This window comes from Pipra filicauda, unplaced genomic scaffold (genome assembly GCF_003945595.2).
Source record: "Pipra filicauda isolate LSUMZ 115617 unplaced genomic scaffold, ASM394559v2 scaffold4_size7858003_pilon, whole genome shotgun sequence".
NCBI classification, from domain to species: domain Eukaryota; kingdom Metazoa; phylum Chordata; class Aves; order Passeriformes; family Pipridae; genus Pipra; species Pipra filicauda.
Window position 1 is genome coordinate 6,302,639 of NW_024104643.1, and position 14,611 is coordinate 6,317,249.

A 14,611-nucleotide genomic window follows, 5' to 3' on the forward strand; every position below is an offset into this window, starting at 1 on the left:
GGTATGCAAAAAGGATTGCAGCCCTGCCAGAGAGAACCCTTCCTTCAAAGCCGCTCTGAACCCTGGGTGCGCCCCAGAGAGCAGGTTCTCCTCCCATTGACTCATTCCTGATCAAACAAACCAAGATGTGAGCTGGCATCAGGAAGCTCGAGCTGCCCCACGGAGACTCCGTGGCTACGTCACCCCCTATCTCCTTCCACTCCTTCCAGTCCTGTCTCGCCGTATTCAAATCTCAGACCAGATTGTCCCTGGGCCTGGAGAGGCAGAGCCCGAAGGAACAGTGTGTCTGTGTCTCTTGCCATACAGCCATGCTACACAGCCAGCCTGCCACCCCTTGGATCTTAAAATACCACACCTCCCCAGGCTGAGAACGTATTTACCCTCAGGAAGAATTCAGCCAGAGGAGATGGAGCAGACTGGAGCAGGGAAGGCTGGGAGGGAGTTTGCAAATGCAAGGAACCCCAGCTGTGTTGAAACAGGGCCCATGGTCAGGGCTCAGCCAGCTGGCAGGAGGGTTTATCCACAGCACAGTGAGGCAGTGCAGGCTGATGCACCATCAGTGCAGCATTCCCAGAGTCCCACCTCAGCAGCTCTTCTCCAAAATGCAGTACCTGGTCTTCCCAAGTTTCCAAGAACAACCCCACTAGCACAGGCACTAAATTCTGCACCTTCCAGAATCACATTGTTCCCCGATTCTTGTAGTCATCACAATCCCCACCACAGCCTCAATTCCCTGAAATGTACCTGCTTTCAAAGGTGGGAATAGAAAGGAAGAGTGCATGGGTGGGGAGTAAGACAGAGGTAGCGACGCTGGGGAAATGAAAGCTTTCATCTCCAGTAGTCTGGAATCCAGTGAGTTATTACCTAAAGAATTAAAGAATATGACAAAGACATTATGATTAAGCCATAAAATGCAGCTATGTATTTCAGACTAGATGACAACAGAGATGAATACAATACTGTGTAGTGTGGTATCCTTGATCCATTTGATCCCTCTGGCTTCAAAAAACACAACACAAACTGGTATCCAAAGCAGCAAACCCATGCTCCACCTTCCACAGGGACTTGGTTACAAATCCCAGCCAGCATCGAGGGGCCTCTCTACCCATGAGAACTGACAGAAGTCACTTTAATGGTGACTGACACATTAATCATGTCAAATGAAGTACTGGATATGTGAAGTTCTCTTTGCTTGCAAGAAACCTATGGCAGAATCCCTCCCCTTCCATTCTTGTAAGTTCCTTCTCCCTTGTCCCTGAAAGGTAAAACATGGCAATGCCACAAAACCATTTAACAGAGTTAGTTGCCTTTGATGTTGTCTCTGAGGAAGCATGATTACAAGTGATTATTTGGTCTTTTGAGGCTCATCAGTCATGCCTTTATCGTTTCTTTTTGGTTTCCTTCTTGGGTTTCTTGCTTATCTGTGGAGCAGTTGCCTTTGGCTTCTTCACTGTCTCTGAATTCTTAGGCTCAAAACTGTCCGAGTCCTACAAGAATCAATTAAGAAACAGTCAGTAACTCTTTTTTACCTTTGCTGACAGCTTGCTTTGGGGATGTGAGTATCAGCCAGAGGAAACAAGTGCTGGGTATCTCTGTTGGAACACTTTGATAACCAACTGAGGCCACGTTTAATGAGCCTCAAGCAGCACCATCTCTGCTCCTTCTGCATGTGCTTTTTGATGAGTGTGAGTTTATGCACAGAAAAAGCTTGTTACCAGAGATGCCATTAAAAGCTTAAGTGTCTAAAACAGGCTTTGGAGAAGAAAAACAAACCTAACTTTGAAGACAAGAAAAAATCAACACTAAGTGAAAACTATTTGAATTAGGAAAAGATAATGTATAATCATCAGGGTGCATGGAAACATTCAGCAGGTATTTCTGCCAAATATTAATCATTATCATGTGCAAGACAAAAAAATATTCCCTGAAACAGCAGTACAAACAGAGAGTTCAGAGCCTTTAAACCAAGCCTAAAATCCAGGGAGGGAATTGCAGGCAAATCTTTCTTCACCTGGACTAACAAAATGCTTAGATATGTTGCTTGTTTCCTTCAGGGAAGATGAGAGATAATATTGCAGCCATGGGAAATAAAGTCTAGTTATCTTGTGAAAACACGAGGGAACAGCGCCAGTCTCCTCTGAGAAAGCACACACATGCAGATTGCCTCCTTTCATTAAATGCATTTGAGTATAAATATTGCTTTAGCATCTTGGTTTCTCTCAGCCTGAGTGTGCCAACTGGAAAAGGACACAGAAAAAATGGCTGAGCAAGACGTGCTGGTTTCAAGCTTCCAAGCCAGTGCTGCAGATAATGGAGGGGGAGGCAGCATCTGACAGTATCCTTTTAATCAAAGAGCTTGGTTCAAACGTCTCTCAGGTTCCTGGGCTATTACAGTTCACATCTGTGTGGCTTTCCAAGGAAGGAGGCTTGGCTGGCTTTCCAAAGGCTGTGATGGGTGCACAGGGAGCTCTGAGAGATGGAGCAACACGCGGGTATTACTCAGGGATGCAGCGTGCTGCTGCCATAAACTGAACACTGCTGCCTTCTAATGTCCAAACCAGGGTAGACTTCAAAGTCTGAGGCCTCCAAGACAGAGAAGCTCTTCAGTATCCTACCCACACTCAAGCATCATTCCCAGGACCTGGAGGGGTAGCCTCTGGTGTTTATGGCCTTGTGAACCAGTCATATGGACAGCAGATCAGCAGGAGAGTACACACATGGAGAAAATAAAAAGCAGAATATGCAAACATCAAGGCATGCTTGCAAAAGTAAGCAGTAAAAGCTTACTTGAGCTTTACTGTTTTAACTGGGAGTTTCCCACTCCAAACCAAAGCTCTCGCTCTTTTCACCTTTCAAAAATGGGGTTAATTGGTACTTCTCAAACATTTATTGGGGAAACCAGAGACTCTGACAGACAGACACTGGTGGCTGCAGGGTAACAGTGCAAAGGTTGGACTCAATAATTTTGGAGGTCTTTTCCAACCTTAATGATTCTAAGACTTGCAATGCCACTGCATTGTGTGTAGCAAGCACCACTTCATCTCCCTGCCAGGAGCTGCAGCTCCTGCAGCAGGAGCAGCAGGAGGGAGCATGACCCATGCCAGGACAGTGTCACATCACACCTGCAGCCAAAGGTGAAGAAGTTGGGTCATGAACCACATCCTTCACACTGTACCTCACCCTGGGGCATTCCCTTGCCCAGACAGGCTGTAAATTTCCATGCTTCCTCTGCCCAGGAGGGAGCAAAGGTGGCAATAAAGATAAGCTGAAAACACAACTCCCCATGCTGAGTTGTTACTGAAAATGCATCATACGCCTTTAGACAAAATCTGTACCAAAGCAACAAACTTGCAGCCTGACCAGCACTGAAACACCTGTGCCCAGCACTCAGCATTGCCAAGCACACAGAGGTCTTTCATCAGAAAAGCAGGATGCAGGACATCCCTCAGTTCAGAGGAACCACAGTCCTGCAGCTCACCTCAGCCTTTCACTTCCAGCTCCTGCTGTGCCAGCTGCATCAAAGGACCCTCCAGCACTGCACAGGGTGTCAGGACTGAAAACTGCCCCCCTCACATCAGGATATACTACAAACTTCATCTGCATCTTGTTTCCAAAAATCACACACAAACTAGCACCCAGAGCCACTTCCTGAAAAGCAGACCCTGCCTGGCAATTAATGAAGCAAATCAGTAGCAGGATGACAATATGGGGTTGGGACAAAGCCTTCTCATGCAGCCAGGAACAGCACGTACATTTAACACCTTGCCAGTGCTTCAGGTTGTTTTTTCCAGTGGTATTCAGAGAGACCCTTGCTTAGGTGTTTGTTCCTGGCTTTCCTATCTGGCGGTAAATCAAAAGACAAAAGCTGGAGGTGGGAAAGCTTGAGGGAAGGAAGAGAGTGAACAATGAAACTGTCACCAATCCCAGGGGCAGACTGCTGTGCCTCCATTAGCTACTCGACATTCCCCCCCATCCTGTTTTCTCTGACTCTGCCCATCTATATCAATATTAAAGAGCACTGCTTACTGTCTTGTGGGCCTTGGACACCGGCAGGATTATGGCCAGCACACAGATCAGCTGGAAAATGGCTCCAAAGAAGAGTCCGTAGCGAAGCACATTCTCCATGAATGTGGGCTCAGGGATTTCAGGAGGGGAGAAATCCAACTCTGCAGCCATTGTGAGTGCACCCTTCTCCTCTACCGCTCTCAAGAAGACTGGATACTGCAAAGGGGAAGAAACAGAGCAATTATTTGCATCAGGCTTTCTGCTACTCACTTTCCATTACCCCAAAATGACAGACTCCCCCATGCAGGTGTTTTGAAGATACTCTCGATCTACAGAAGCAATAGCAAAGAGGAAAATGAAAGCTGCATTTAATTTGGATGTTTGTCTTTTATCACCTGACTACTAAAATAGTCCTCAAATGCTGGTATTAGTCCGTTTGCAGGTGAGGGGCTGACAAACGAAATATTAACAATATTTATTAAGCAATAAGCTTAATAAGCAAAAACATACTTCTCCCTGAAGTCAATCATGCATGCAAGGTGATTATTAATAGTTTTCACTTACACTGTCTATGTGATCACAGCCTTATTTTAGATGCTGTACAAACCCAACTACTTAAATAAACCACAGAAGTAGAGCTGATGAAGACAGAGGAATGAGTTATGTGCACAAATTTAAGTGTGGCTTTAGTGGCTGGTTACACAAAGCCCCACGTACCTCGCAACAGTCACACAGGTAGTTTGTGGCAGAGTTAAATATTGATCTCCTGGGTCCCAAGTTTCTCAGCCTCAAGACCATCCTTTTCTTTCTCCCTTTATCTTTTGCTAATGGAGTTGTCAATTCATTCTATGAATGACTAATGGCTTTCTACAAAAGGGAGAGCTCTCCTGCCAGAACTGCTGGAGTATGCCACAGGAAGTCCCCAAAGGGAAATCCAATTAGTCTGGGATGCCATCACACTCAGCTGTGATTACTGCCCTCCTCTGTTCTCCTGACCTGTATGATCCCAGTGTGCACTCGCTGAGTCAGCACTGCTTACTGATACACTACAATTCTCTGTATCACTAAAGCTTGGTTGAGAGATATGTTGCACACATGCTTCAGTTGAATCTGCCTCCTAGAAATTATGTCCAAAGCAGGCCCTGCATTTCTCAGGCTGGGAGGAGGTTGCTACGATCTGCAGATGTGACACGGTCGAGAAAGAGACTCAATTTAAGAGTATAATCAGAGTAAAGTTACAGTTGATAAATCTGAGACTCAATCAACAACTCAGTGCCATTGCATAAGAGGCAAATATCACTTGACACACTAAAAGGAGTGGTACAGAAATTACAAGAAATAATTATTTTGTTTTAATTCATTTGAAGTACGGAATCAAGACAGGAAAACATTCCCAACTGCACAGACTGGCAGCCACTGGAATAGAAAGACTGTGGAATCCCTGCTCCTGGAGATTCAGAAGAGCAGCTCAGATAAGCACTGGCCTGGGATGGGGTGTGGGTACACATAATCCTGCATTTCAACCAGGAAATAAGAATAGGTGAACTCTCACCATCCCTTCCAGGTCTGTACTTTGGTGAACAAAAATGTTTCAAGTTCTGACTAAAACTCAGTCAGCAAGGGCCATGTGGGACCTGTACACGAAGGCAGAACACACGCTGCCCTCGCAGGCTCAGCCAGTCCCAACCAGACCCAAAGGCTGCACAGCAGTGTGAACAAACACTTCAGGACATGTGGCTCACCCCCAACTGCTTTTACCTTTAAGACACTCCCTCTCCCCAATCTGCAAGGCAGCAGCTCCTAAGCAAATAACAGAATCACTGGAAGCTTCACCCCTGAGCTGCCTTTATCTCATCCTCACTTATCGGGATATCTTTTGTAAACATAATTCCTGCCCATCCCCGTCCTCAAACACAGCAGGAAGGGATGTTGCTTCATTCCTCACCTGGAGTTTTCTCAGGACAAACGCCTACTGATAATCCTGACTCACACACCTGGAACACCACACACAGAGATAAACCAGAAAAGGAAATCAATACAGTGAAAACAAAAATTCTCCATCCTCATCTTCCTCCTTTCCCCTTTCCTACCTCACCTCCCTTGAGGGAATTAGTAATTCTCTGACAAATCCCAGGTGACATGACCAGCATCAAGGGCTCTCACGCAGGCTGGTAGCAGCTGCCACCCCCATTATAAGCAGTACCCCATGAAATACTCTCAAAGACCTGACCTCGTGTTCCATCTGGTCAGAGCAGAGCTGTGCAGGCACCCCACACTCGGACCATTCCTTCTCCTGCCATCAGTGGAGCTGAACTAACATTACCAAAACTCCTTCCTGTTTTAAAGAACTCCTGTGGTTCACGCAGTGCCCAAAGCTGCACACGCAGGGAGTTTGAACTCCCCCAAATGGGCAGGCCAGAGCTGATCTCTGGGTGCTGGGGCTCAGCACCAGGCACGTGCCTTCTGCACCCAACACAGAACCTGCAAAGGGAGTTCCCTTACCCAGAGCATCACCTCCTGACACTCTGCCTTGCACCTAAGCCAACAGGTCCCTAGATGACTGAGTCTTCCTCCCTGTTCCCGAGAAGCTCAGTTTTACCACCTCTTCCCTGGCTAACATCTCTTCTTCTCCACAGGTTATTAACTGCCTTTTTCCTCAGACCACTTTACCACAGCTGCACTTACTAATTCTTCTTAAATTGCATTTAAAGATCAATACTCCCATTTTAAACCCTGAGAGGAGGCTTTCCCTAACCCTTCCAGCTTATTTATTTGGTCTAATACCCACTGAGTAAACTGGAGGAGTGGGAAGATATCTCCTCTCCCCACAAGCCTGCCCATCTCACTGGAACATAACATCAGAAATTGGTCACAAACAGTTGCAACTGCACTACAGGAATTTATATTGACTATATGTTTAAAAATAACCAGTCTTGCTCCTACTCCATTAGGGTTTTACAACAAGCCAGCTGCCCCCACGCAGCAGGACTTGGTCCTGTAGCAAAGCCAGAGCTGGGCCACAGACCCAGGCAGGGGCTCCTCGGGGCTGCAGCTCCTGCTTTTGCCAGTGGCAGCACTGAAGGGGATGTGCCTGTTCCCCATGGAGCAGGATCAGGCCCTGTGATGAACATCCGTGTGTTTCCAGGATCAGGGCCGTGCAGCAGCCACCTCAGTACAGCCAGACACAAACCTTTCTTCTTGCTGTGTCTCCCTGCTGGCACCTTCAAGACCTGCTACTACACAAATAATTAGCGATGGCCAAAGCCATAGGAACAGCTCAAGTAATATGTATTAGCTTTCTCTTGGGGTGGAAATAAAGAGTAACGTCCCTGCAGAACACGAAAGCTTCTGTCAGAGGGTGAGGCAAAAAAGCTCAGGTTGGATATTCTTAAATGGCTTAGCAGGTGTTGGGATAGAGCCCGAGCAATTCCTACGGGGACCTGCGTGTGCTCCACACCGCTGACAGCGCGGCCTAGGAGGATATCCCAGGACAAGCAGGCGATCCCAGGATAACCAGGATGTCCAACCTGTGGGATAAGGGGCCGGGGCTGTCCGGCCGTGCCCGGGGGCTGCGGGAGAAGCAGCCGTGCAGCCCCAGAGCGGGGACACCCCGCGCTGCTGCTCCTGCCCCTCCTCCTCCCCCCTGCCCAGGGACCAGCTCCCCTCGGGGCCGCCCGGCCGGACCCCCGAGGCCCCGGGGGTGTCCCCCCGCCTGCCGGGGCCGGGGCGATGCCGGAGCTCCGCCGCCCCCTCCCCGCAGCGCCGGGACCCGCGGCCGCCCCTCCCGGCCCCGCTCACCGCCCGCTCCGCTCGCCCGGCCCGCGCCGCCCCGGAACTGCTCCCGCCCGCTGGAAGTGCTTCCCGCCCCGGCCCTGGCAACCATCCCTAGCAACCATCCCTGGCGACCGCCCCAGCAGCCGCCCCCGGGGCGGCCCGAGCGGGCCCGGGCCCGCGGGGTCCGAAGAGCCCCGAGCCCGCTCGGCCTCGCGAGCCTCGGGCCCGTCCCGGCTGCGGGAGCCGCGGGCCCCGGCCCGTCACAGGGCCAGCCCGGCTGGAAAAGCCCTCTGGGATCGCTGAGCCCAGCCCATGACCCAACCCCACCTTGTCAGCCAGACCATGGCACTGATGCCACATCCAGTCTTTCCTAAAACACCTCCAGGGACGGTGACTCCACCGCCTCCCTGGGCAGCCCATTCCAATGTGTGATCACCCTTTCGTGAAGAAATTCTTCCTAAGGTCCAACCCAAATCTCCCCTGGCGCCTTTACACCTCAGGGTTAATGTACTCACCCCCTAAATCCGTGTGAGTGTTTTAATCCTGCCATCAATAATGTGGCCTTTCAGGCCTGGTAGGTTTCTCTTTATCCACAAGGTTTTCATCTGCTCCCTTGATGTGCTCTGGCAGCAACAATTAAGATGTGCTTCTGGCTTTGCTCTTGCCAGGGATTTTATTTATTTTTAATGCCCTGTCCAGTATCCAGTTCTGAACTGGAGATGCCTTGATAAGATGACCTACAAAAGGAAAAATGGCCTGGGCTCTCTTTTCTTGTTTGTGGTATTTAAAGAATCTGATTTGTTTTGCCCTTTTTCTAACCCTAAACCATCAGATGTGCCGGGTTGGTTTTGCTGCAGAGCTTGATTACCAGAGAGCCTAAATACTTTAGTGAAAACCTAATCAGTTATTTATCTACTGGGGGAATAAGGTATGGCATTTGTAATAAAAGGATTTTCTAAGCTGTTACCAAGCATTTGAATTAAATGGGTATTAATGAAAACTATTTCAAAGGTTTTCAGCAACTGGATCAGGAATCTTTCATGTTTTTTAGTGCAGAAGACTTTACAGACCACTGGAAGATGCACGTGGCTGTGAGTGGCAGAGGCTAGAGATACTGGGACACAGAAACTCTTCTGGAATAAAAATACTAAAAAAAAACCAAAATAAAATTACTCTTGAATAGCTCTTTCCCTGCCTCTAGTGAGTGGTTGTAGAGGCTAAGGGATAACCCCAGAGCTCAGGAAAGCAGCTGAAATTCTGCCCTTTCAGCTTCCAAACACTATTTAGGATTAAAAAAATGCTGCAGAGGGAGAAGTAATTCTTGAAATTGTCAGGAGGGATCCTATCAGCATGGATTAAAGACAGATTAAATTCTTCCCAATACTACCAGTACACTGAATGGGGTGGTGCTGCTGTCAGCACACACCTTCTCATGGGCTCTGATCTTTGCAGTTCAAAGTTTGCAAGCAAAGGGGAAAATACACTGATGGATGGAAACCAGCGCTGTACTTTTGATTCCTTTTCTCCTCTCCCCAGCAGAAATGCACTACTTACTCCAGGTAGAAATAGGTAGGTGAAATGTGCAGCTTTTATGTAGCTCCTGCCCATTCTGTGCCCCTCTGTCCTGGCCCCGAGGCCATCAAAGCCTCCACGGCCAGGTCAGGAGTGCCCCAGCCCGGGAGCCACAAGCAGGTGGTGCCATCAGCCCACTGCGGCTCCGTGCCTTCCAACAGCACCACACTGACCCACTCCTTGCACCTGACTGTGAAACTACACAAAAGGAAACTATTTATAAAAAAAAAAAAGGGAAGATTTTTCCAAAGTCTGTGAGATGCGAGTGGGTTTCAAAGATAAAGTTGATTCAACAACTGGACATGGCAACTTTGTCAGCGCTCGGTTCTAAGTAGAGACAGAGCTCAGGCAAGAAGTCTTTCTCCAAATCCAAATAATCCTTGGCTTTTTTAGTCCTTTCTATGTTTTTTCTTTGGTTTGCATTGCAGTATTTCCTGCATGTCTTTGCTGTGAGGCTTCTTTATTACCGCTCACTGTACGTGTGCCAGATCCTTGTGCACCAAGGTCTTGTCATCCTCGGGATGCACACTGGTATTCAGCCAGGAAAAAAATTACTTACAGTGGCTTTCATTTTTCAGCCCTTATTGGAAACACAGTCTTCCTCATTCCCTCTCCATAAACCACATTTTACTTTCTTGGTGCCAGTAACATCTCACTTAAATTCTGGTTTTTATCAGAAGCTTTTCAAGGGGTTGAAGCTGCCTCTCCCTGTTCATTGATTCTGGCTGTAACGTGCTGTGCAGCCTTCTAGTGAAGGCTCCTTTCCAAACTGAAATGGGAGTGGTGAAACCAAAGACAAGCTCCTTAATTACTGAGATTCAGTGCTGGCATCTCAGCCCTGTCTGTCTGCTGGGGCTGGAAGAAGAAGGAGATGGTATCTAGAGAGCCAGAAATTCAGGAACTAGTAATTCTCAAGCCTAGAGCTGAGTGTAACGTGCTGATGCCTGGCTGAAACTCTTGGCAGTTCACTTGGGCGATGCTGAAATGCTCCAGCAGCTCTGCTGGGGAATAAACAGAGCCAGACAGGTACAGGCTCTATAAATGGATCCCACCTGCAGAGCCCATCGGGCCTCCTGACACATGCACATCTCGCAGGCTGCTGCCATTTGCTCTATTGTACAGTCTCAGGGATAGTTAATGTTTGAAGATTAAATAGGCTTTTCAAGCAGGCTTTTTAACACCATGAGACAGTCCTTTCCAACAGCACCTCTTGCACATTTTGAATTTCTGATTTATTTTGTCTGTTTTAAATCTGATCCCTTGCTTCAGTCTCATTCGCAGAGTACAAACTATGCTCTCATCCAGAGGGACTCCTTCCTTGGGATTATTTTGGTAAATGTTTGTACTTGGCTTCCTACCAATTTGAATTCCTAAAGGGAAAATTCTCCCCAGGAAATCTATTGATGTTCAAAGGATGGAGTCTGAAGGATCTGAAGATCCACATCTTAGCACTTTATCCTTCCAAGGATGAGAAACCAAGATTTTCTAATGGCAAGTCTCACCACACCTGCTGGGTATAAGTTTTGAGTTTTCCTTAGAAGGAACTGGCCACACAGGCTGAATCTTGTCTTTCTTATCTCATTTTTGTTTGCTTGCCTTCACACAATGACTGTGTGAAGGCAAAGAACTTGGGAATGAAAGTAATGAAAGTTACTGAGCACAGCAGTAATGGACAATGTAATTAAATGACTGATGATCAACTTACTTGTTATGTGCCTTAGTTTTTTTTGCCACTTGGAATATTTGATACTAAAATGGGTCTCATCGTACCTCTGTGATGGCAAACCCAGCCAAAAACCCATAACTTCTAGTCTTAGGCAGTTCTGTTTAACTTACCATTATGGCATTTGCAATAAGTTAGGCATCACCACATCTCTCAAGTGAAAGAAAACGAAAGGAAACAGCTGTGTGTGGCTCTCCCAGGAGTGCTGAAAGCTGGAGAAACTAGGGACAAACAGCTACCATCTGTGCCATTTTGGTAGAGTGCAGAACAGCTTTTGAGTGTGGAGAATATGGGATTTTTTTTGCCATTTGATGAGTTACTTCTGACTGTCATTAGTTTCAAGCCCACGAGGTGAGCAGGACCTTTTCACACGCTGCTCAGCTTATCTGAAGCTGTCTGTTGTGCACCTGGAATAGACAGGGGTGATTTTTTAAAGCATGGTGTGGAAACAGGGGGAGGTAAAGCTAAGAGGAAATCAATACCTGGGAAATTGCTTCGGGATCCTAACTCTGTCCTTTGTCAGTGAAGGATTGGCACTGAAATAAAAGCAACTGGCATGTGCTTCACCCAAGGACCCTAGGGAGGGTAGGTCTGCTGGGATGTGACTCCGAAATCCAGCTGTTCCAGCTACAGTAGATACCTGTGGCAGCTCGTACCTGGCTGTAGATTCCACCAAGCTTGCACTGGTGTAGGCTCAGGTTTAGAGGGCAAAAAGAGAGTTACCCACTGCACACTGCTATTCTGATAATGAGTGTTAAATACCTCTTCGGTTTGGGAGCCAGTGGATGCTGACAGCACTAGCTGTGGTAGGGAGGGAGGTTGGGGAAACTGGGAAAGTTCTAGGGACAAACCAAGAGATACTCTAAAGAGAAAAAGCTGTTCATGTTCCAAAACAAGTTTCTCATTTGTTATGCCAAATTATTATTGATACTACCCCTCAAATGAAGTTCCCATGAGGAATGCTGTCAAACAGCCAGAATGTTCAGCCTTCGAACATACTGACAGTCCCAGAGGAGCTCTGGGGCTGTGGGGAGCACAGAACTGCAGGCAGATCCCCCCTCCTGCACGTGCAGGGGACACCAGCTCTACATGTGTGACACCATCTCTACCTGTGTGCCACCAGCTCTGCCCTACTGAAAAAATGATCACGAGGACAGAGAGCTGCTACCTCAAATAAACCCTGCAACACAGAGGGATGCAAAGCTGGCTCCAAACAAGTCTGCATCCGATCACAGTCCATAGCATCTTCATCCAGGGATGTTTGGAGCCAGGGCACCCGTGGTGGGGCTCATGCTGGGGCTGAGCTGCTGGCAGCAGTGGGGATCACAGATGTTTCTGCTGCAGAGGCAGCTTCAGCAGCCAGAGGGAGAGCTCGTGGAGTCTGGTGGAGGAGCTCCACAAATGACCCTTCTGGGTCCTGGGAAGACAGGAAGGTTTTGACTGATGTTGAAACAGGAAATCCCAGGGACAGAAAAGCTGCTCTATTTGTGCTATTTCAGAACTCCTAAGCTGGGTACACCCAACAGAGCCTGGAGGGCTTTTAGAAATTTCTGCTGCCTCCTGCAATTAATCTGAAGTCATAAAGAGAGCTTGGTGTTGTGAGTCTTGCTGTATCCAGCTGTGCATGACATGAACCCAACCCAGGCAGCACAAGGAAACCCCTGGGATGATGGAGCTTTATTCAGCCTTCTCTGAAAGCAGCTTGCTTGAGATATGAACATGGATCACAGCCCTCCTAATCCAAGCTGGGCAGGAGGCAGCTATAAACAAGTCAGTTATAGACTGATTCCCCTTGATCCAAGAGATACTGCCTGGTATTGTACAGCAGCTCTGTGTAAGGCATGGGACCAGGTGGATGGAGAATGAGCTCAAAACTGCACTATAGGATAATACCTTGAAATAGCTCTTGACTGGTTTAACAGCATGGTCTGATTCGTCTGTTCAGCCAGTGCAGCACCAAGACAGTGGAAGAAAAATAAGTCATGCTGAAAAATTAGTGCAACCAGCCTCACACATGAGAGAACATGAACAGATTGTTTCAAAAAAGCAAACAAAACCCCTTTCCAGTTTGCAGAGAGCACATAGCTGTGTGCACCAGGACAGAGATTTTGGAAAACCTGCTCTGTGCAACCCAGAAATCCCCTTCTCCAGTGCCCACCAGTGGATGACACAGATGATATACCTGCCTGATTTGCATGGCAGATCCTCTCCCCATGAACAGGCTGGCACCATTTCCTTTCACAGCTGGAGGAAGGCAGTGGTTCTTGCTTCTCTTCACATTGTTGTTCTGTTTCTGGATTCCACTAGACAGGCCCAGGTCAGATGCTCAGTTCTGGGCTAGATCAAGCTCCTGCTTTGGTCTGCTCAATCTTTTTTTGTGATTTTCCTGGCCTGATCCTAATTAGATACCAAAGGGAATGTGAGCCTTTGAGTACTCAAAAGCAGGGGAGAGCCCAAAGGGCTCCTGCACATCTGTCCAGGTACAGAGTGACTATTGTTTAACACCAGAGCAACTTGGTGTTCTGAGCTCACTCCAGCCTTTCCAGCTGTGGGATTACTCTTACTGGGAGCCCACGTTTTGGCAGAGGGATATTGCTTCACTAAGAAATGAGCCATAATCACAGTGATTTCTCACCTCAGCAAGAAGCAGAGGGGCAGTGGTAGAGAGTTAGACTAGCACTGGATGCTTCTGACCCCCTGCACACACAGGCACTCGTGCACACCAGATGCTCGTCCTTTCTACAATCCCTCTCTGCTCCCAACAGCTGTGATTGCTCTGGTGCAAGGTGAAGGTATTGGGCAGTGGGCAGGTATGAGTCATCTCACCTGCTGAAACTCCTTCCCACCATCGAGTCACGCAAGCCCTGAGATGGGAAGGGTCTGGGTCCCCATCAATTCTGGGCATTGTAAAGTCAGTATGAAAAATCTGGCAGGTGGAGCTCATGCTGACACCTCGTTTTTAGCTCCTCTGAACTGTCCTGGTCTTCTTGGCACCAAGGCTCTGTGTTCTTTTTAATGGGGCTTTCATAAACCTTGTTCCAGGAATGAAAACAGCTGCCAGTGCACGCAGCACCCCAGGGAAGACCCTTGCCTTTTTCCAGAGCACATGAACGGAGCGGGGCTCTCCGGCTGCTTTGTGTGCTTGATGTGAAGCTGTGATGTTTGCGAGGGACTGGAGCATGAACTGCCCCGCTAATGCAGGTGTGAGTAACAAAGGAGAAGGAGGGAAAGGCTGATAATCAAAGAAAAATACAATAGCAAAAAGACAAACCCTCCTGTTCATGCAGTGTGAGAAAGCATTAATGGTTAACTCACCCACTGTAGAGTAGAAGGAAAAAACCCGCAATTGCAAAGGGAAAGAGAAGTTTACCTTTCAAAGTGAATTTGTCATTCACTCTGCCAGATTATTGCTGTTTTTATTTGCTCTTCACTCTTTGAGGGATAAAGAGAAAGTGTGCAAATGACCCTCGATTATAGGCATGACCCTCTCCTTGCCACCTCCCTGCACACACACACACACACACAGAAAGAGGATGC

General features: G+C 47.8%; 1 protein-coding gene across 4 annotated transcripts; it reads right to left on the reverse strand.

Annotated features, from left to right (window-relative positions):
* Window positions 1-893: 893 nt before the first annotated feature.
* MANBAL (mannosidase beta like) lies at window positions 894-8,385 on the reverse strand. 4 transcript variants are annotated; one of them, XM_027732492.2, is made up of 4 exons: window positions 7,196-7,483; window positions 5,951-5,999; window positions 4,027-4,221; window positions 894-1,487 (listed from the first exon to the last, which is right to left on the reverse strand). In XM_027732492.2, the coding sequence occupies exons 3-4, from the start codon at window positions 4,174-4,176 to the stop codon at window positions 1,380-1,382; spliced, it is 258 nt and encodes an 85-aa protein (XP_027588293.1). In that variant the 5' UTR covers window positions 4,177-4,221; window positions 5,951-5,999; window positions 7,196-7,483; the 3' UTR covers window positions 894-1,379. The 4 variants fall into 4 exon arrangements, with proteins under 4 accessions (XP_027588293.1, XP_027588295.1, XP_027588292.1 ...); XM_027732494.2 differs by lacking the exons at window positions 5,951-5,999; window positions 7,196-7,483 and adding an exon at window positions 8,295-8,385; XM_027732491.2 differs by lacking the exons at window positions 5,951-5,999; window positions 7,196-7,483 and adding an exon at window positions 7,804-7,887.
* Window positions 8,386-14,611: the final 6,226 nt, after the last annotated feature.

Coding starts and splice junctions, on each gene's coding strand:
- MANBAL (XM_027732494.2), bottom strand. CDS start 4,176: ATGGCTGCAGAGTTGGATTTCTCCCCTCCTGAAATCCCTGAGCCCACA. Junction 1,488..4,026: donor TGTCCAAGGCCCACAAGACA/GTAAGCAGTGCT, acceptor TGATTCTTGTAG/GACTCGGACAGTTTTGAGCC.